The sequence below is a fragment of the Antrostomus carolinensis genome, unplaced genomic scaffold (assembly GCF_000700745.2).
Source record: "Antrostomus carolinensis isolate BGI_N321 unplaced genomic scaffold, ASM70074v2 scaffold18189, whole genome shotgun sequence".
Taxonomy (NCBI): Eukaryota; Metazoa; Chordata; class Aves; order Caprimulgiformes; family Caprimulgidae; genus Antrostomus; species Antrostomus carolinensis.
The window spans coordinates 4,049-24,712 of NW_010339416.1; the positions used below are offsets into that span (position 1 = coordinate 4,049).

Here is a 20,664-nt window from a genome sequence, read left to right on the forward strand (position 1 = left end):
GGGGATTGTTGAGATCCATGTTGCAGAAGGAAAGCGTGTGGCTACAGCAGACAAGAAGCCCTATGTAGCAAGCTGGGAGCTGCACTGTAAGCAGTCCACATTTCTACACCAAATTCTCAACCTGCTGAACTCGGGCATGCCCAGAGCCCAGACAAAGCAGTGCAAACTGAAGCATAGGCAGGAAAGATGGGGAAAGGCTGGGGAATTGTCCAGGGACTGGACTGAATAATCTGAGAGGCAGTCCTGTACTGCAGCCCCTCTCCGGTGGGTGTGACATCAAAGAGTTTTCCCTCTTCACCATATGAACTGGTGGCAGCTTGGTCCCAGGCTGCTGGGTGCAGGTGTTGCCTGGCCCCTGAGATTGTGAAGGCAGGAAGGAGACTGGTCAGTGGAACCGGGCACCCCTCCAAGAAGACAGGGATTTCTAGGTGGGTTTCTAGGTGGGTGCCCCAAGAGGGGAGTAGAACGTGATGTGCTCCAGGGGGATTGTGGCAGCGGCTCTTCTGCTCAGGTTAGCATCATCTTCTAAAACAAACATGCCCGCTACCAGAGAACATTTGGCCAGCATCCTCCACCCACAGAGCTTCCTCAGCAGATAGTTCTCGGACACCCTCAAACTAATTGACTTCAGAAGTTGTCATGGGGTCAGTGGGCCGTGGAGCAGCTAGGAGGGGAACAGGAGAGGTGGCTTCAATTAGAGCTGGGTTGAGAATGATTGGCAGAGTCATAGGTGGCACCCCAACCTGCAGAGGAGATGCAAGAGGCTGCAGGATGAGTGGTGGCTGTGCTGTTGTGGGAGGTATGTCTGTAACGGGGCTTGTCTTTGTTGGAGCTGATGCTGGGAAAGAAGGAGAGGCAGAGGTGCTGATGGTGGGTGAGGCAGGTACAGCAGCTCTCTCAGACTCTGGAAAAAGGAAGAGACAAAACATCCTTACACAGGCCCTGACAAAGTCACCTTTCAGCTCAAAGCTAAGCAGGGCTGAAGATAACTCCTGGGCCTTTTCAGACTTGCCCCTTCCACATACCTTCATAAGAGGCCCTGAGGAGCAGGTACTGATCACAGGCATTCTGCCCCAACCTCTGCCCACCCCAATAACATCAGCAAAAAGGCCACAACCTATCCATTTGGAAGCAAAACAGTTCTGGAACACCAGCGGCCTGGTCACTGTAGATCATGCTAAACCAAGGAAAAGCAGATCCATACCACTGTGCTGGGAAGATGATTCCATGAAGAAGAAAACAGGACTCACCACTGACACCCAGTTCACAGGGCTTCTCCAAAGGACCCAGGTGGGTGGCTGGTCTCACATCCCCTGTAGGAGAAGGGGGCAGGGCAGACACTGTTGATTTCTGATGTTGCTGCTCCACTGGTATGCTGGGGACAGGATCTAGGAAAACAAAACAAGCAGTGAGCCTACACACATCAGTTTGCTCACCTTCAGTTTGCCCTCCTTGTGCCAAAATCCTACAGCCTCCTGCACCTATTACTTCATCAGCATCCAGGCACTATGGCAGCCGTGTACTGGACAAGGTGCAAGCACAGGGTCCAAGACCTGTTTTCTTTCCATTTTTGAACCCCTCGTACCTTGGATGACTGTCTGTTTGAAGAGCTCATCTCGCAGCCTAGGTAAGAAGCAGTCAATCCGCTCCCAGGTGATCTCCCAGAGATCTGAGTATCCAGTCCGTGAGTCAGCACTGTGGAATATCCCAGCCGTATCCATTACAAGCAGCATATTCTTCAGAGACTCTGGGATGGCCTCCAGCTGTAGTCAGAGACACTCCTCAGGACACAGAGAATGGACATATAGCAACAAACGAAAGCTCAAAACAGCCTTGGAAACAGAGGCCAAGGGGAGAGACCATGGAATAAAATGGTTCTGGAAGGATTAAAAAGGTGGTCAAAAAACCACCACAAACCAAGCCACCTTTCAAGTTTAGAAGTTTAAAACCAATTAATGGTTGTTCAAAGCACTGCAGCACCACTTTCAGCACCTTACCAGTAAGTCACTGGAGCCAGCATGCATGTATTTGTCCATAAAGTCCAGGATTGTCAGCCACAAGGCAGCAAAGGTGGTGAGTGAGAGCAGCGGGGAGAGATGCTGTAGGAACACCTAGAAAAAACACCACAATTACTGTCAACAGGTAGTATCAAGGCTGCTGCTCATACCTTGACACAGCAATATGGAAGATCTGTAATTCCCCCTCCTCATGGCAGGCTAGCAGCATGCACAGGCTCAGCCTGAGGACACCCGAGGCCTCCACTCTTCTGTGCTGCAAATGTAGAGGAGTGGATCCTGTCTCCTCTGCATTAGGCCATTGCTGTCTGCATCACCGTGTCTTCCAGCCCTTCCAGACTCTCTGCCTGAGGTCAGTACTGTCAGCTCCTGACATGCACCATTTCACCACTAGAACAGACTGTCTTCAACTCATGTCAGGTGAAATACTTCTCCCTCCCTCCTTCATAAAGTCACAAACTTCTTCCTGACAACTTTTCCAAAGGCCAGGATCATGGAGACAGTTCTGGAAAGAAGACACGTCCCAACAGCAGAAGGTGGTGGAGAAGCCCAGCACTGAAGACTGTCTAATTAGCAAACTGGCCCCTATCCAAATCAGAGATGCTGAGAAAGCTAAAACAGCAAACAGTTTGGTTTTCTTGAGGCACATGGCTTCCCTGAGCTTTCAGGCAGCAGAAGCATGCTCACCTTGGAGAGCAGTGTTGAGGCTCTCATCCTAGTTTCTTCCATCCCACCAATGTCAGCTGGGCTGATGTTCTCAAGTAGCTTGGTTAGCAGAGGGAAGAGCACCTGTTGGATCAGACATACTGATATTTCAGAGCTGAAACATGACAGATAAGATCTGCACAGGCAGCCTTACAGGAAGGAGGTGCTTTTGGGACTGGCGACAGAGAGCATGGGAGAAGCAAGGGGAAGTGGAAATGAGTGGATTCATTTCAATACTCCAAGAAGCTCTGTCAAAAGCCTAAGCAGAGGGGAACTTTTCGGAGGATCAGAGTAGGGAACACCTTGTCTGTTGTGAACAAGCTGCCCAAGCAGACAGTTCTGCCACTCCCACACACTGCTTTGCTCTTCATGACAATGCTGTCCTGCCTACATGCCCAGCCCAGCCCAGCCAGGAGGTTACCTTGTTGAAGCAGGACTCCCATTCCAGGGCATCCAGGGCCTGCAGGTCATGTACCAGGAGGGCCCGCTGCAAATAAGTGAGTGCCTGCATCCGTACCTGGCGTCGGGCATCACAGCACAGCCAGGCAATTCCTGCAAGAGAGTGATTCAGGGCAAAGCCCGCAGAGAAAGTGTCACATCCCTACTTCTCCAGACTAGGGTGAAAAGCCTATTGAAGATCAAACACTCCTGGGGGAGGGGAGCGGGGGGGAGGGGCGCGGGTGGTGGAAAAAAGGAAAAGGGATTATACTTGTTCAAGGCCACAGACTGGGAATCTATTGTCCGGTCCAGAAGTAAGTTGGCAGCTAACTCATGCTAAAGATACCTTTCTGGATCTGATCCAAGTGATTTTCCAATTACAGCAGACCCTAAAAACAACCTCTGCTTGCTTTCTGCAGTTAGTTCTTGGCTCCTCAACTTTCCTGAGTGCTGCCATTATTTTGGAAGTGTCTCTGCTCACTCTTATCACAAGGGGATGGCTTTACCCTGTAGCAAAGGACACCAGCAGTTGGACCACAGTGTTCGGGAATCTGCTTCAATTTTCCTCCCTGCTGTCTCTAGATGGCGTTGCTCCTCTGCCCAGGAGCTGTAGATGGTGGCTGCTCGCGTGTGCAAGGTGTGCATGAGGTCCAGGAGCTGCAAGTCAAGCATCATGTTAAGCAACACACAACACTCACATTTTTGAAGCAACCCTGGTCTCTGCTCCTCCCCAAACCAATGCTAAAAGGCTGACAGCTACTCAAGCCTGCTTCCTGCAAGTACACAACCACATATAGCTATGGAGATGGTGTCAGGGCCTGCTGTCTGTGCCCTCCTAAGTGGACAACTGCCAGGCATCTTCAAGATTTCTGTCAGTTCACTAGCCATGTCAATCCCATCTTTGAGGAACAACATCCTAATCCTGCCAGGAGAAAGAACGGAGCCTTTCCTGGCACAGAGCACTGACTCCCCCAGGCAGGGGGAGAAACGTAGTGATCCAGCTACGCTGTCCAGGGACAACACTGCAGCTTTTTTTAAAATTTATCTATTAAAAAAAAAAAAAGCATGAAGCACATGCAAAGCTCCCTCAGAACAGCTCAGTATGGGCAAATGACATCATTCTAGTCACTTTACTGAACTGAGGTCCAACAGCCTGGCAGTCAGCAGGCCTGTGCCTTCATACCTTTGAAGTACCAGCTGAAGAAAGAAATTACTCCCTTATCCCAAACCTCTGTACTTGAAATCCCAGTGTCCCAGCCCACAGCCCTCTCCACAACTCAGATGCCCCATCAGACTCCCCACTAATTCTACATGAACTTCATGCTTCCAAATGCCCTTGATCCACATCCATCTTATCTACTAGTGACACAGCTCCAGACCCCACCCTCCTTGCTTTTCAGGACTTCTCTTTCCACTGCCATTTTGCTTTTGCCTGTCTATACTGCAGTCTTCCTGTTTCACTGAAGAGCCACACACTGCCACCAGAGCCACCCTCTGCCATCCAGTGCCCACTAACCCAGGATGCAGCCCCTCCTTGCTCCATGAAGAACCCCAGTGAATCCCCAGCAAGGCCCTGAGTATGGGAAAGGAGAGGAGGAAATCCTTGCTATACTTACGTCCTGACTAACCTGTAAAGACACAGTGTGGTAGCTGGCAGGGATGCTCTCATCCTCATCCTCATCACTGTGTGTGTGTGCCTGGTGCTGGCTCGAGACCCGTGATCGCCGTGTGGAGCTCTCCTTTGGCTTTTTTTTTAACCGACTAGATTTACTGTCATACCTGTGGCTCTTCCCCCTCTTCTCCTGGGACTTGTAGCCTAGAAAGTGAAATTATAACTATCCACTTGAAGAGATACCCAGCATCCCTCAGGAACAGCCTTCAGCAACAAGTGATGCTGCTACCTCCACATTGGCTCCAGATCTCCCCTCCATCCCAAAGGAAGGGGTAAGAATAAGGTCCCTGCTGCCAGCAGGAGCCAGGACACCTTTGTCATAGCAGACCATTTTCTGGGGGTTGGGAACTCATTCCCTGACAGTATACTGCACACTTCTTGCTGACTGGCCACCCCAAGTCCAACCCTGATTGTCAAACCAAGGGCCATCTTACCCCCATTCAAGCTCGCCTCCACAAAGATGCGGATGGTTTTGACACAGAGCTCGAAGTTCTCAGGTGTAACATGGGCAGCATCTCGCACAATGAAGGACAGGGACTCTACGCACTTCATGAGAGACTTTGTGTCGTGTGGGCCCAAATCCAGCCCCACGGTCAGGCTGTACTGGTTGACAAGAGGAGACGGGCCCAGCCTGTTGAGCCCAGCAGTGGATCTGGAGGTATCGATGTCATCTTTCCCCACCTGCAAGGCAGAGCAAGAGGGTAGCAGGAGAGGGTAGCATAACAAGCAGCACCACATGCAGATGTTGAAAGGGCCTTTCTTCTGAAGCCAACATTTCTGTAGGATCCATTTCCCTTTCTTCCTCATCTGCCTCTCAACTTTCTCCTCTCCATCTGCATCTCATCCCCATACTCCCTTTACACTGTCAGCTCATTTTAGCTCTTTTTTCTACTGTCTTCTACCACACACTCTACCGATAACTATACTAGAAGTAATTTTCTTCAGGCACCAGAAGCCCACTGGCTACTCACCACTAGCCAGCCACTGTTCATGACATCCACATCTGTCACTGATCGATGCATCTTGCCTGGCTTCCCATGGTCTGTGTACACCTCTGAATCAGAGGTGTAGCCTCGGTCCAGGCTCATGTCACTTGGATGATAGGAGGAGGAGACCTCACTGTCTGACTGAGCACCTTCAAGACAAAAGGCATGGGTTTAGATTAAAGCCAAATCAAGAACTTGGAAGAGTAGCTGTGGATAAGGGAGAAGCAATCCCGATCAGTCAGATCAGCATCAGCTAGGAACCATCAGTGGGCCTAGGAAGAAAGTGGGCCGGGCCTCTCCTCCTGTGAGAGGAAGGACAACTATGAAAGGAGCATGCACAGGAGACAGCAGGAAACACACATCTTTGACACTGTTTCTTCCCTGTACCTATGTTCGGCTTTCCCCTTCAGAGGGTGGGGGCTGTCCATCCTCTGCTATGTCACTTTCAGTCTGACTGTAGATTTTTAAAAAGGGCAGGAAGTCCAATGCTTTCACCCCAGGGGAAGAATCGGATATACCACACACTTTAAGAACTACTGGAGGTGCTAGGTGCAGCCAAGACAACTCCAAAAGCATAACATGGAATGACATGACTCGCAGGGCCTCTGGGGTCACTCAGCTCCACACTAATACTGGTAAAGTCTTTCTCATGAACAGCAATCTACATTAGCATGTTCCACACCTGTCAGATCCACCTTCCATGACCTCAGGATGACTTTATATTTCACATGTCCCAAGCGCAGAAATCTTTGCAAGGGCCAAATTTAAACTACTGATATAATGTTATTTAGAAGCAAAAAATTCATTCTCTCCATCATTCAGTATTATCTGGAAATTCACCAGCCAGACTTGCTGTGAACACAAAGCGCACCAAACATTTTCAGAAAGAGGTAAAGAGAACTAATATAATATTCTGATGTGCAAGGTGCCACAGTCAAGCAGTTTGCTCAAACAGCAAAGACAGAAGAAGAAAAAAAAAAAAAAAAAAAAAAGGATGAAAAGATGGGAGAAGAGGAGAAGACAGTCCAGCGCGTTTTGCAAAATCAGGTTTCTCCCATCCATCCAGCACAAAGCATCAGGACCTAGCAAGGAAGTTTTACAAAAGCAAAGAGGAAAACAAAGCCTTCTGGAAAAGTCTTTTCCTGTTGTTTGCTTTAAAAGTCTGAAGCTGTCAGGCTCAAATACATTGCCAGCTGGCTAAAGTGAACCAGGAACAATTTGCTGAAAAGACCATCTTTCTAACACAGTCAAGAAAAGTGGGAAATAATGGGTTGGTCTTGTGGGAATAGTTCAGGTACTCTGAACACAAATGGATTTGGAAACAGAATTTTAAAGAACAATTCCCTTTAAGAGATCTTTAAAATGGGGACAGAAAGGAGTCAGTCCCACAAAAGAAGCAAGTTTGACAGGAACAACAGCTGGGTTTATATTACACACCCAGATGAGAGATTAAGGCACCAGACCACAACCAGCTGAAAATGCTCCTTGGGTAGAGCAAAGACCTTCTACAGCTGCTACAACTGATATCAGTTTTCCTCCCACTGCTCCCCCAGGGACTAGCACCTGGACTACTGCTCACAGAGTAGGAAGAGATGGCAGAGTAGAAACAGGGACAGACCATGGGGCAGGAGTGAACACCAGGTGCTGGTCTTTAATCTTGCTAATGTAGTTTAATATCAGCTTTGTTTTCTTGCAGTCCCCTTTGCTAATTGAAAAGCCTGAGGAAGCAGCTGCTTATCTGGCAGGCAGGCATCAGATTTCCTAGCAAAAGCTGGCCTGTCTTACCTGTGTCGTTATCTGCCCTTGCTGTAACCTGCAGGGCTGCAGGTGGCTTCACCCCAGACCCAATACACTCCAAGAGGGTGAAGAGTGTGTACCAGTCATCCCCAGAATGAATGTTGGCAGCATTGGTCTTCAGGAGTTCATGGAGGCCATAGGCAACCTCATGGCTAACTCTGGACAGCACGTTTGGCTTCATCATGAGCAGGATACGTAATGAGAGGAGAACCTGGCCAGAGAAGGAGACAAGAATAACAGATCCTATTATTTACAGGCCATTCTCCAGCAAAGTCCCCTTTCATTTATTTAGAGCTACTTACATCTGCTGTTTGCTGTTACCCTGCAGCACAGACAAGTGAAATGTGGGTCCATCCAACAGCAACTGGTTTCCTGTGTTGCCAGGTGTAGCCACAAAACCTCAGTAACTGACTTTCAAAAATCCCTTACCTGCGCGCTGATTTCTTCCCGGCGAAGGAGCCGAATTGCCAGTCTCAGCAGCCCCACCACTGCCCTCTCCACCAAGAAGCAGAACTCCATCGCATGGACACAGAGATGATAGAGGTGGTCTCGGACAGTTTGCCAGACACAGGTCACACGGTCTCTAGCCACAAGAAGGAGGGAAAGGATAGGGTGAAAGGAGGCGAGACAAAAGCGATCCAGCTACCTCTCCCAGAACTCCAGACAACCCCGTATTTCTTAGTTTCAATGAAAAAGAACGGACACACAGAAATGACAAAGCCTTCAAATTTCTTATTTACTTCATTACTTGCAAAGCAATCAGGTAGGAGAATTCTCCCTCCAGAGTTGAGTTTATGTTCTCCAAATTCATGGGCAAATAGCCCCTCTGTTCACACATGCTAGAGTGGAATTGCTAAACCCTGAAATTACAGCCAACATGCTGCCTCAGCTGGCAAATCAAGCACATAAGGAACTCATTCCCTGGACCCAGGCAGCAGCTGCAGTAAAGCAGGGGCATTTACAGTGAATCTGCATGTATTTCAAGGTCATACCTATTCTCTAGCACAATCCTCAGAAGCATCTCCAAGCAGAAGGCAGCATCCTCTTCATCATATGTCTCCTCATCAGGAGTCACAGAGATCAGAGCCTAGAAAAGCCAGGAAATGTTTGTGAATCACAAGGCCCCCCTCACTGGACCTACAAGTAAGGACCAGCAGAATGCTTTGAGTCTGTGCAAAACTGCAGTCCACTGTCTGGTGAGGTCATGCTTAGTCTGTCAGAAAAGCATTGGATAGAGGTCAAGCTAAATATATGGAAAAATTATATTTTTTTAATTATGCAAGATGCAATATGAACTTAAAAGACATTTCACCCTGACAAAGTCTTCTCACATGGAGAGGAATTCTGAAAGCCAGCAGCTTCTTGCTAAGAATATGTGAAGCAGAGAAAAGGCAGACATACATAGGAATGACTACAAATACTGAAACTATTCCTCTCAAGCCATCAGCTTGCATGTGAAGGGAGAATTCATGACATAATAGAGGTAAGAGCAAAATGTTCCCCTGGAACTGAGATGGCACACAAAAACCAAGTCACCACTTCTCCATGTAGGCCAGTAACATAGTGATCTTGAGTGATCTGAAGAGAAGGTTCTGCTTTGGTTGTTTCAAGTATTGTTCTTTGGGGTTTAGTCACTTATCTTTAATATCTATTCTTCTGAACCTCTGCAGCAAGCCTTGATAAATAAACCTTTCCTTTGTTTTAGCACAAGTCGCAATAGCGTCATGCACCCTATTGATGAAGCCAGTGAATTGCAATTACAGCAGCCTGAAGGGAAAGGCACCTGCACTTTAAGGAGCCATGGAATTACACCACACACCCTGCCAAGCCCACACAGCACCCCTGCAAGGGTTGCACTGTGCTATATGCTTTTGGAAATGGTGAGCAGCAGCCAGATTTGTTCCACACCCTGGAGCGGTCTCAAACACCACACTAGCCTGAAAAGCCACTACCAGAAGCAGGTTAAGTAACTACCCTCCCCCAGGGAGATGAGCTTCTCTAGCCCAAAGGCTAGAGTCCAGCCTTATTACATCTCCCACAGCAGCCAAGTATCACACTACCTAGGGGCACACAGACAAGTATTTCTGTACAGCTCCTGCCTCTAAAGCGGCCTTTTAGAAAGTTCTCACCATGCACACAGCACACCAGAAAAAGTGAAAAAGCATAACTTGAAACTCCTACACAGAGCTACACGTATTTCAAACACTTACCATTACCTCCTCAAGGCTTTCAGAACACATTCCACAATTTAATGTCATCTTCTACTACTAAAGTAATTGTGGCTGCCAGCACAGAATTTACATGTAACAGTTGAACTAATGAGTGGTTTCATATCCCAAATAGGTCCAAGACCTCCTTTGGGGACAGAGGAGCTAGGTGAGTACACAGCACCTAACCACGATCATGCATAGCATACTTGTTCCAGAACAGTCCCTTGCCTAATATCTCTCTTACCTTCATGAGCTCTTGGAGGGATTCAAGTTGGAGGAATTTGCTTTCTGTGATCAACTTCTCAGGATCACATTGCTGTAAAAGACAGAAAAAGAGGACTGTGCATCTGAGGGATAGGGCAGGCATACAAACGATCCTTCAGAAACACAGCTCGTTCCCAGGAAAGACACAGATAGCAACTTTAACACAGCTACCTGGAGGAAAATTCCTGCCAGCTAGTTCACTCCTTTAACGTCAATTATCTTTAACAGACCTGATCTGTGCTAGACAAATTTTAACAGAAAACTCCTCTGTCCACACACTCTCAACCCCCAGGTTCAGATTTTGTTGGCACCATGCACCTTAACACTGTTTTGGAAAAGATTAGTCATTGGAGAATTTATTAATTTGTCTTAAGTTATAGGACTCTCATGCCAAGGTCAGATCCCAGCCTCTTGTGGGGAAATGTTCCTGTTTTCATGTGCTACTACATTTGTGCATAACAGCACATAAGGCCCTTTAGCCATCAATGCAGATATGCTCCTCTGTAGTTTCTTACAACTCCCAAGTCCTCTAGAGCGTGCAGTACTGCCTACCAGCACGCATATTTATGCTTCTGTTGCCTATTCACATAGTACTGTCACCATGAACAAAAGCAGGTTCTTTTATAACCTGTACATTACCTTTATGCATTCCACAGCTGTTCGCTTTGCCTCTTGTGTTTCTGTAGACGGCCCTCTCATACCAGATTGCTCTGTCCCACTGAGGGTGAGCCAACTAACAAAACTCAGCACTGTAGATTCACCACTGCAAATCAGAAGACACTAGCATCAGTGAGAAAGGAAATCATCTTATTCTCCAGCTTTGTTACAAAAAGGACTGCCTAGGCCACTGACATCACTCACCGGTTAGATGGTGTCTCCTCACGTTGCAGGTAGATTTTGCCATTAGGATCCACAAAGTCTTCAACCTGGAAGACAGACCAGAATATGTATATGATCAGTTATCTGCTTCTTCGTAGCACTCCCCCCCCAAGACCATAATGTTTCACTTAGTGATGAAACACTACATACAACTGCTCACGTGTAGGCGGTCGACCCCAGCTCCTCACCTCCTCACCCCCTTCAGTAAAGTGTCACCCCCATCTGGCAATACCAATGCTGTGCTCTAATTCTTAATGCCTGTAAGTACATCCCTTTTCTGCACAATATTCAAAATCCATTTAAGTAAACCAAATGCTGGGATTTCTCAAATCCAATAAAGAGTAAAATGAGAAAAAAAAAATGAAACCCTAAGAAAGAAGTTGGAGCCTGCACTCATAACTTGAACACTACACCCTTTGCAGGCTTTCTAGCTCTGTACACCTTTTACCAAAGCCAGGTCTTTGCAAAAGAGCTCTCCTCCTCTTTGAACTGGTTCTGTGAAAAGCCAGCTTCCTGCTCCCCTGCTCTTCAATTACCCACTGGCTGGCTGTTATTACCTCCACCATTGCCTTGGGCAGCAGCTCTGCTCGGAAAAGCTGTAGCATAGCCTCCATGATGTTCTTCCAGCCCTCCCGCAGAATGTCACCATGGCGATGGGCCAATTGAAACACAGTCTTTGCTGCAATATGGGCCTTGGGATTACTTCCAAAAACAGTGGGCAGGTTCTCAATAGACTGCAGGAAAGAAGAGGGGGTGGCAATCAGTCAGCAAGAGATGTTTTCTTTTCAACACAAATTAGGCCAGACTGTTCAGAACTGGTTACGGGAAAGACAGCAATTCTGCGTATGATGCTTGGATAACTCCTCAGCTTGTACTCACTTTGCACAAAAACAAGAACAAGATGGCTTACCTGATACAAGCTGAATCACTGAACCACCTAGACATAAGCTCTCCAAGAACGACAATACAGAACATTTTGAAAGTGCTTGCTGAAAACTCACTGGCTAATTTATTCTGCTATGGGAACTCATTCCAGGATCAAAGCCTTCTACAAAAAGTACCACATCTCCTCTGGAAGCAGGAATTACTCCACTCTACAAGAGAAGGAAACTAGCCAAAAGCATTACTTTTGGGCAGTTAATGCCCAAAAGTTAATGCATTAAGGGCAGTTAATGACAGAACAAGGGGAAATGAGTTTAAACTGAAAGAGGGGAGGTTTAGATGAGATATTAGGAAGAAGTTCTTCACTGTAAGGGTGGTCAGACACTGGAACAGGTTGCCCAAGGAAGTTGTGGATGCCCCCTCCCTGGAAGTGTTTAAGGCCAGGCTGGATGAGGCTTTGAGCAACCTGATCTAGTGGAAGGTGTCCCTGCTGATGGCAGGGGGGTTGGAACTAGATGATCTTTAAGGTCCCTTCCAATCCTAACCATTCCATGATTCCATGATTACTGACTTGCAAAGCTATCCCTGCCACTATTTAACAGCAAGATTCAAAGTGAGAGTGATAAACCCTGACATAGAGTCTCTGCCAATAATTATCGGATCACAATTCCTCTTAATCTGTTCAATGCACTCACAGTTTTTCAAAATACAAAAAGCATGCTAAGGCATTTAAACAATCAAGTATATGCTCCAAAACAAGAAAAAAATCAGCAACCATGTGAGCTACTATCAGACACCGTAACACGCTCTGTATTTCTGCAGTTACTTAAGCTCATTGCAATGTTCCTTTTGACAAGAGATGGGCTTTGCCATTCTCTTGCCTGGTTTTGCACTGTGGCAACAAGCCAGAACCACTGAATTAAAACACACAGAGGTTTTGCTACTACTTATACACTAAGTCTTAACTGCGGATCAAGAAGGAGGGCACTCACCCTTCTTAAATTACTTAATCCCCCTCCATGTTCCTTTCCATTCCTCTTCTTTCAACCAAAGTGGCCATGCATAGCAATTGCAGTGCTTGGAGAGGATATCTGATCACCAGGATGATCTGACCTGGGAAGTGACTAGCAGCTAAGTGACACTTGGATGTTCTTCCCTTGCTTTCTAACAGTTTCTCTTTATTTTGTCTCGTCAGCCCCTGAAGACAGCCCCTCCTTCTCCCCTTCCACCAGACTGTCTCTCAAACATTTGTTCAGTTGTCATATTCCACTACTGTTTCCAAGCCTTACAGGAATTTAGGACACCAGAAAGTAACTGGTGTACTTGGAATCTGGCCAAAGATAAGAACTCACAGCCTTCTTCAAATCCAGAAGTCCCCAATTCTACGTCACCACCAAAAGACATGTTTGCTTAATTTACACAGACCTCAGACTGCTCCAGATTCCAATCTCACAACTAGATGGGATGCAGCTGGCAATAGCTGGTGCCTCTGAGGGCTTAGTCTAGTTGCTTCTACTATGTAAATCTGTGTCAAACAGTTGTTTCATGGCAGACATTCCTCTGCTAGTGTTATCTATTGGTAGTCTCGAGGTCTGGTATGCCTGGAGAGGATCAAGTATTTAATCATTTAATTATATTAATTGTGAGCTGTGGAAGAAGAGGGAATCTAAAGCAAACCCACCGCTTGGGAATTCTTTGTCTTTTAATAGTCAACTTTGTACTTTTTCACTCCTACCAATGCCAGAATGCAAGTGATACAAAACACCCAGAGCAAACAATTCCATTTCCCTGTAGCCTAATTCCATTAACTGGATTAATTTGCAGGACTGTTCCCCTTTCTGCTATCCCTTCAATGATTTGGGGAAAAAAAAAAAAAATCACCTGTCTTGGCCTTTTTACTCTCATGCTTTCAGTCTTGAATGATCTTGTTTCCCTTTTTGTACACATGCCAATTCTATTCTGCTTACTGTGGGTCTTGCACTGGTTCTCAGAGCAGTGCTGTGAGATTCTTTGTAAGTTCTGACCCTTTAAAGGGGTTGCTGTAGTCTGTTTAGCACAATCCATAGTCTGAAATGGACTGTCTATCAAACACCTTGGGGAAAAACAGGGTGATGCTGTAAACTCAGACTCACAGATTTGGGCGGGGGAAGGGGGGGAAAGCTTACACCAACCACTGTACCTTGAATTTATTCTCACAGTACAATCTACGGAAACAGTTTGCCAAAAGTGGGGCTAACAGATGATATTATTACCAGACTCCACACACCAACTGATAATTCAAAGCATTTGTTTTTCTAACCCCTTTATGCTGGGTGGATCCACAGCCCCTACACTTTGGAAGAAGAGCTCACAAAACAGTCCCTCTTGGTGCTGCATAAGCCCTATAACTAAATATTAAATAGCTGAAAAACATAAACCTCTTTGGGATCATAGATGATCACTGTCTCGATCACTGGGAGATTTAAGTCTCCTCAGACCAAGTGGGTGGAATAAACACTTCTACATGACGGCACTCTGCTCTGCACAAACTGCCTTCTCATTGCCTTCTCCAGAAAACTCTGGCCAGGGGCTGACTGATATCTACAGATATTGTGATAACTAAAATAAGCAAATATTACTGCTTAAGAGAGGAAGAGAGATCCAACATACTAAAAACCATGCTGCTTTCCCCTCCTTGCAAACTTACCTCGCTGCTGAGGGCTGTAAACTTGCAGAGAGAAATTATGAGGTTGTCAAACACATCACTAAGGCCATAGTGAGCAGAAATCATTGCACATTTCCTGGGGAAATAAGAAAATAGAAAATAATGTAATAAGTCAGCACAGACAAGTCTGTCTACAGGACAGCAAATCAGAGAGCCTCTTGTTGACATTTTAGACTTTCCTCCCCACTTACTCATAATGAAAGCTGATGTATAGAAGTCTGTTATTATCCCTCAAATAATCTTAACCCTCATGCATAGATCCTGATATTTGTTTGTGCTGATGCAAGGATCACTTTCAAGAAGTGAGTCTAAACAGACAGACCACTTGCACCTGAGCCAATATAACTAATCTCCTATCTTGACATAAGAGAGAGTTGCTGAGAACGCCAGTAGTGTTGAGGGTCTGGTTTCCAAGAGATCATGGCTACTGCAGTATATTAACAGAGCTTTTAAACTATGCTTAAGGCACCATCTGGTCTGGATCTAAGCACAACCAAAGATTGTTCCAATACAGTTTCTCACAGTTTAGCGAGTTTTTTTGGAATACTGGTCATCTGGGAAATAAAAAAGAGAAAAAAAATCTCCTATCCCATTCAGCCAGTTATGCCCTCATACACCTAAGAGGTTTTGCTCATGTACATGCCAGCATCACTGTGCAAGTTCAGAGTGACTTTCCCCCTCACTTCCAAGCAGCACAGCTCTGTCAGTAGGTCTTTTAAATGCAACCAAATTGTAGTTTAAAAATGCATGTCCGAGGCACTTTGATTTACTACAACACAGCAGTCAAGCCAGACAGTGAGAGGCAACCAAGACAGCCCAAGATGTGATAAATCAATACAAATGACAGAACAAAACTAGAGGACCACAGGTCACAATAAAACGTTCTTCAATTGCTAGGAAAAGTAACAGCTGATATTCACTGCGATGTCTTTAGCAGGTGAACAGGAGACAACTGACTTAACTATTCTGGGTTTTCATGAATGCAAGAGTTACCTGAAACCAGAGATAGCCTTCTGGATGATTGTTTCTTCTATGCTCTTGTCAAAAACATAAGAAAGTGCTGCAATGGTTGGCCCCCATATCATGGTGAAGAGATCATGGTCATAGCTTCCAGGAGGCACATGGAGGAATATTCCCTCATCAGTGGCACCACGATGTAGCAGAACATTCCAGATATAGTTTTCCTTCACCAGGCCTGTCTGTTCTTCTGGCATCACTATCTCATCATTTCTACAAGGGAGGGAAGGCAGAAAGCTTGAATTTTTCATTCTGAGCCAAACCTAACATTTACACAGTGCCTTTCATTACATGGTCCCAAAGCTAAGTGATACCCTCTCTGGAGTGATTTTGCCAGCTCCTGAAACATTCTATTTTTCGAGGCCTGCCTGCTTCCCCTGCCCTTCTTTGATATCCTGGATCTAAAGTCTGGTGGTTCTCAGCAGCAACCATGTAAGGGGCAGTATTGAAGAAGCAACTACCTAACACAAGTGCAAAATGCAACACACACTTCAGTTAAATGAAGGGAATTTTTGGACAGCACACTGGCATAGTTTCATCCTCCCATCCCATTAGAGTGCTCTGCATATCTCATTACTCTTAGATGAAAAAAAGTTAAACTGTTATACCACTGCAGTCAACAGTAGGCACAAATACCTTTGTATAAGACAAATGCAAATATGAGTATTATGCCAATATAAAATATCAGAAAGTAGTACAAAATTAAAGATAAAACAAGAAACCAAATATATGATGGGTGATTCATGACCAGGGTACCACAGCTCCTTACTCGAACTGGATTAAAGCTACACAATAATAAAACAATTATGATTAATGTCAAGTAGTAGCTGCAATCCCAGGTTAAAATACATCAAGCTTAAATACATACTCCCTAGACTTGGATAACATTGTACAAGAGAACCTTCTGTAAGTGACCAGCTAACAGAACAAGACTCTCAGATCTACTAAGAACAGTAGATTGCAGCCAATCTGAAAGGTAGAGGTCTTTCTGCAACAATCAAAAAACAACATGCTTCAGCTGCCAAAGAAGCAATTTTCCCATGCTAACAACAACTATAAAAAATATCCCTCTTGATTTATACATAAGAAATAAGCTCTTCTCAGTCTTCGGTGCCTGCATATTTTGACAAAAGCAATCATTACTGAGATAATACAGGAAAATATGTTTGCAGTCAATACCATATTTTTTCTAAGAACCTGTATTTGATTAATATTAACAGAACAAAGTTAATAGGTTTACTTGGAAAGTCTCAGGAAATTAAATTGTGCTCACAAGTGAAATGCTGAGATCCTGAAGAGATTATGCATTACTCTGTACAGATTACAGTCTGATTTTCCACCTCCCTAATAATACAAAGAAAACAAGCAGTTCCTCAATCTCAGCTTGACACTGAGGCAATCTATCTGAGATGGAGCAATACTGAAAGGATACACCAGTTGTTTCAGCCATAGAACATACTGAAAAAGCTGAGGTATCTGGTGAAGGGAGGATAAAGGGGAATAGACTGGGATAGAGGCACTAGATAACTGAAATATATGATGATATTCTCAGGGTACTACTCAAAACGTTAAGAATTCCCTCAAGGGAGAGAGGCCAAACAAAACTAGAGCTCTATTTGGAAGCTAGAGCTTCCTCTTGAAGAATTTCTAGATATTCAGTACAGTGAGCATCTCCACCTTCCCAAAGAAGGCTCAAAAGGGAGGGTCAGCCTAATCACACTGCCCTGCTTCCAGCCCAAGCCACTGCCTGCCCCTGCAGATTGAAACCAGCTGAGAGTCAGTCACATCCTGTCTCCTCAAAGATGTAATTCTCTCAGCTTCAAATTGGTTCGGCCTGGATTTACTGACAGGCTAAATTTCTGAGCTATTATTAAAGCTCCTCACCAGAGCTAGTCTGTGCACAAAAGGGCCTCAGCCACCAGGAATTCTCAAATATTGGTCAGTGTGCCAAGAGGTTCAGGACAGCAGAACAGATTGGTGCAGACAGCAGCCTCATATGAAGAGCTCAAAAGCAGAATATGTGAAACTGAGACGTGGACATGTTATGTCAGGGCACAAGTACTGTCCTAGGGATGAGATACGATCTCTAGCACTACATAAAATGTTCTAAAAAAGACAAAAAACTGATCTGGAGAACAGACCCTTCTTAGATACAGCACTTCACATGTGCTGGTCTTGCTCAGCCATTCTTTTGCATGTTGATAGAAGTAATGTATTTTTTAACTGTAGCTTAAACTCTGTGGATTAAAATACCATGGCAAGAATCCAAAGATACAAATCCAGTGCAAGCACTGTGACAGGCTTGTTACTACAGCCCCACATGGAGCTCGAAGTTGGTCTGAGGCAAACAGGCACATGATCAGTGAGTCTCTTCTCTCCACAGGTCTCTCAGATCAAACAAGTCTAGTTTGCTCTCTACATACAAGGAGATGACAGGTTGATTCTTACTTGATGGCATGGTACATGTCTTCCAGTATGTCCTGCTCAAAGTCTTTGCCTCCATTCACACCTTTCAGGTTCTTCCGAAACTCCTGAAAAAAGTTACACCAATGTTAATTCCTAATATCTCCAGCTTTAACTGCTTGGCTAGGAGCAGTACTCCGTTTGTTTTTCACGGGATCAGAAGGAGATTTTCCTGTGTTCTTCAGCATGCAGCCTTAAAGTTCAAAGACTAAATGCTACTCTTCGTGGCAGTAGTGTGCAGCAAACCCTGTCACTCCTCACAAGGAAAGAACAGAGGCACAACGTAGCACATGCTTCGCCGAGGCTGGATATCAGAATGACAGGTCTGCACCACCACACTGACGCACAGACCTTGAACTCTCTAGAAGCCCACAGCGGTTCAACAATCTTCCCATTCGTACTATGTCTTAGGATACAGTTTGTTCACACACACACACACACACAAGCCTCTTGATGAACTTAGTTGTCTGTTGAGCTCATATTTCTTCAGACTGCCCCTTTCCCACAGCTCCCCTCTCCGACCATACTAAACTTCAGTGCTGCACACCATCTTACTGTGTGTGAGTGGTGAATGCCAGGGAAAAAAGAGAATGCCGTTGAGATAAAAACAAGTACTACACTGCTATCAAAACCAGAGAAGGCAGGTGCCCACACTGGTAACACTCACCTCCAGAGTCATTGGGACATTCTGCTTGCGGACATTATGGTTGTGCTGGTCAGTGTTCAGCATAATAACTGCATAGGCCAGGGCAAAGCAGGCATCACTATTAGCAAATGGGGACCCATTTGATTTCTGAAAGGCAAATATATGCACAAATGAGTCCTAGAGGAAGAGCAGTGACCCAAGACAGCCATTTTCCTACCCACGGTACTGAATCATCTCTAGGACAAACAAAAACCCCAGGCTCTGGCTCCAGCTTCCAAAAAGCACCCCGGAAATCTATGTGCTGCTGCCATCTCCTACAAAACAACAGCTGCTGCCTGTAGGGCAGTTTGATCTAACATGTCCATCATGGCAAGCAGATGCACAAGAAATAACACAGTTTTGAGCTTTCTGCCCACCAAGTACACACCCTCCAATGTTCTGTGAAGGCTTCCAACAGTCTCTGGATTACAGGCGCCTCTCCTGGTAATCTGAAGGCCTCTAGATAAAGTCGTAAAGCTTCATCCAGTCTCAAACCTTGGAAGCTGAAGGTCCTGTAAGAAGAATGAAACGCAGTGAGAAACTGAAAGAGGATGGGAAAGGTAGGATACACTTACTGACTACAGTCTTGTCTGTTTCAGCATCAGGATACCAGATTTCACAGAGAACAGACAGTAAAGAAGGGACTGTGAGAAGAAATATACCATGAACAGGAAAGAAACAATTAAAAAAGTGTCAGTAATCCTACAGGCGATTATGTACATAATCATCTCTCCAGTCTTCACAGAGATTGGCCCTACTGAAAGGAGCTCAACTATGATACTATTTTATATCTATTTATCTATCTATATACACATATATCTAAGGTGTTACCATACGCAAGAGATGCACAGAATTAAGGCATGGTGGTACATGGAGAACCAAGGGATACAAATCCAATGCCTCCAGGAACCACTGTTCTACTGCTTTTTTTAATCACTGAACCCTTAACTTTCACCAGTTTCTGACTGAAGAGATACAGAGAGATACTCACCCAACAAAGCTTTCCAGCAAGTCTATGTTCTTACGGTCACTCACAAATTCCCCAATCATCTTTTTGTCCAGGCGAGGATTTTCCCGTAGCCACCTGGCCACCTCATTGTTGTCGATAGGGGTGGCAAGAAGGTTCTTCTCCTGCAGAAACTGTATCCCTTTCTTTGGCTTTTGGTTGAACTGCTCTGTGCCGGTTATCAGGAGCTGAAGGAGACATTCTGATAACTACAAGCTTGAAGAGCATTTCTTATTTTAGATTGTTCTTCGCATTTGAACCAAAAGTATAGTAGCAAATTGATCAACTTCAGCATGATCAAGTTCATTGTACTGTGTAATACAGCAAGAAGGCTAACCAAGGCCTGAAAATCTGCATTCATCACAAGGATTCACTATAAAATAATACTGGACAGAGCTGCCGTCTTTGAAAACCTTTGAAATTTCACCAAGCAATTAGCTCTGCTACCCCAAATGCCTCACCTGCTCTAGTATGTAAACAGAGCAGAGGAAGGTCTCTGATGAACCCCAGACATGTAGCAAGATCAACTCTACCCAGTTACATGGAGCAGCTGCACTGCTCCATACCCTCTTCTGTCCCCTTTGGTTCCAGGCTCTACCTCAGTGGCAGGAGACATGCAGCAAGAATTCTTGGCACTTATTCAGCAGGTGCAAGGAAGAAGTGTTGCAAAAGCTTAAACTAAGAATCAGAAAACATTCTGCTAGTGAGAATTGCCCATTCCATGGTCCCAGGAACTTCCAGCATGACAAGGCCACCTGTAGGCTGGGAAGAGCAGGTACATTTTTTGTTTTGAAGGGACATCAACTACCCTGCCCTGCTTGATTCTTATTTTAAGAAACTAGACTGTACCACAGCCACAGTGTAATAAAACACCTGACTAAGAAAGGGTTAACTGAATGTTCTTGGTGATGTTCAGAAAAAGCAAAAGCACAAACAACTGT

At 45.3% G+C, this 20,664-nt stretch overlaps 1 protein-coding gene across 1 annotated transcript in view; it reads right to left on the minus strand.

The window, feature by feature from the left end:
- Positions 1–232: 232 nt before the first annotated feature.
- GBF1 (golgi brefeldin A resistant guanine nucleotide exchange factor 1) overlaps positions 233–20,664 on the minus strand; it is a gene marked incomplete at its 5' end in the record, with an annotated part of 34,420 nt that continues 13,988 nt past the window's right edge. Inside the window, 23 exons of the mRNA XM_010175850.2 lie at positions 233–904; positions 1,251–1,388; positions 1,586–1,763; positions 1,998–2,111; positions 2,703–2,804; positions 3,142–3,272; positions 3,665–3,815; positions 4,775–4,974; positions 5,265–5,511; positions 5,802–5,965; positions 7,602–7,824; positions 8,043–8,196; positions 8,606–8,700; positions 10,068–10,139; positions 10,727–10,850; positions 10,949–11,013; positions 11,524–11,700; positions 14,535–14,628; positions 15,546–15,782; positions 18,018–18,100; positions 18,700–18,825; positions 19,106–19,229; positions 19,709–19,911. Of these exons, the coding sequence (XP_010174152.2) occupies positions 618–904; positions 1,251–1,388; positions 1,586–1,763; positions 1,998–2,111; positions 2,703–2,804; positions 3,142–3,272; positions 3,665–3,815; positions 4,775–4,974; positions 5,265–5,511; positions 5,802–5,965; positions 7,602–7,824; positions 8,043–8,196; positions 8,606–8,700; positions 10,068–10,139; positions 10,727–10,850; positions 10,949–11,013; positions 11,524–11,700; positions 14,535–14,628; positions 15,546–15,782; positions 18,018–18,100; positions 18,700–18,825; positions 19,106–19,229; positions 19,709–19,911 (3,489 nt within the window). The remainder of the gene's footprint in view (positions 905–1,250; positions 1,389–1,585; positions 1,764–1,997; positions 2,112–2,702; positions 2,805–3,141; positions 3,273–3,664; positions 3,816–4,774; positions 4,975–5,264; positions 5,512–5,801; positions 5,966–7,601; positions 7,825–8,042; positions 8,197–8,605; positions 8,701–10,067; positions 10,140–10,726; positions 10,851–10,948; positions 11,014–11,523; positions 11,701–14,534; positions 14,629–15,545; positions 15,783–18,017; positions 18,101–18,699; positions 18,826–19,105; positions 19,230–19,708; positions 19,912–20,664) is intronic.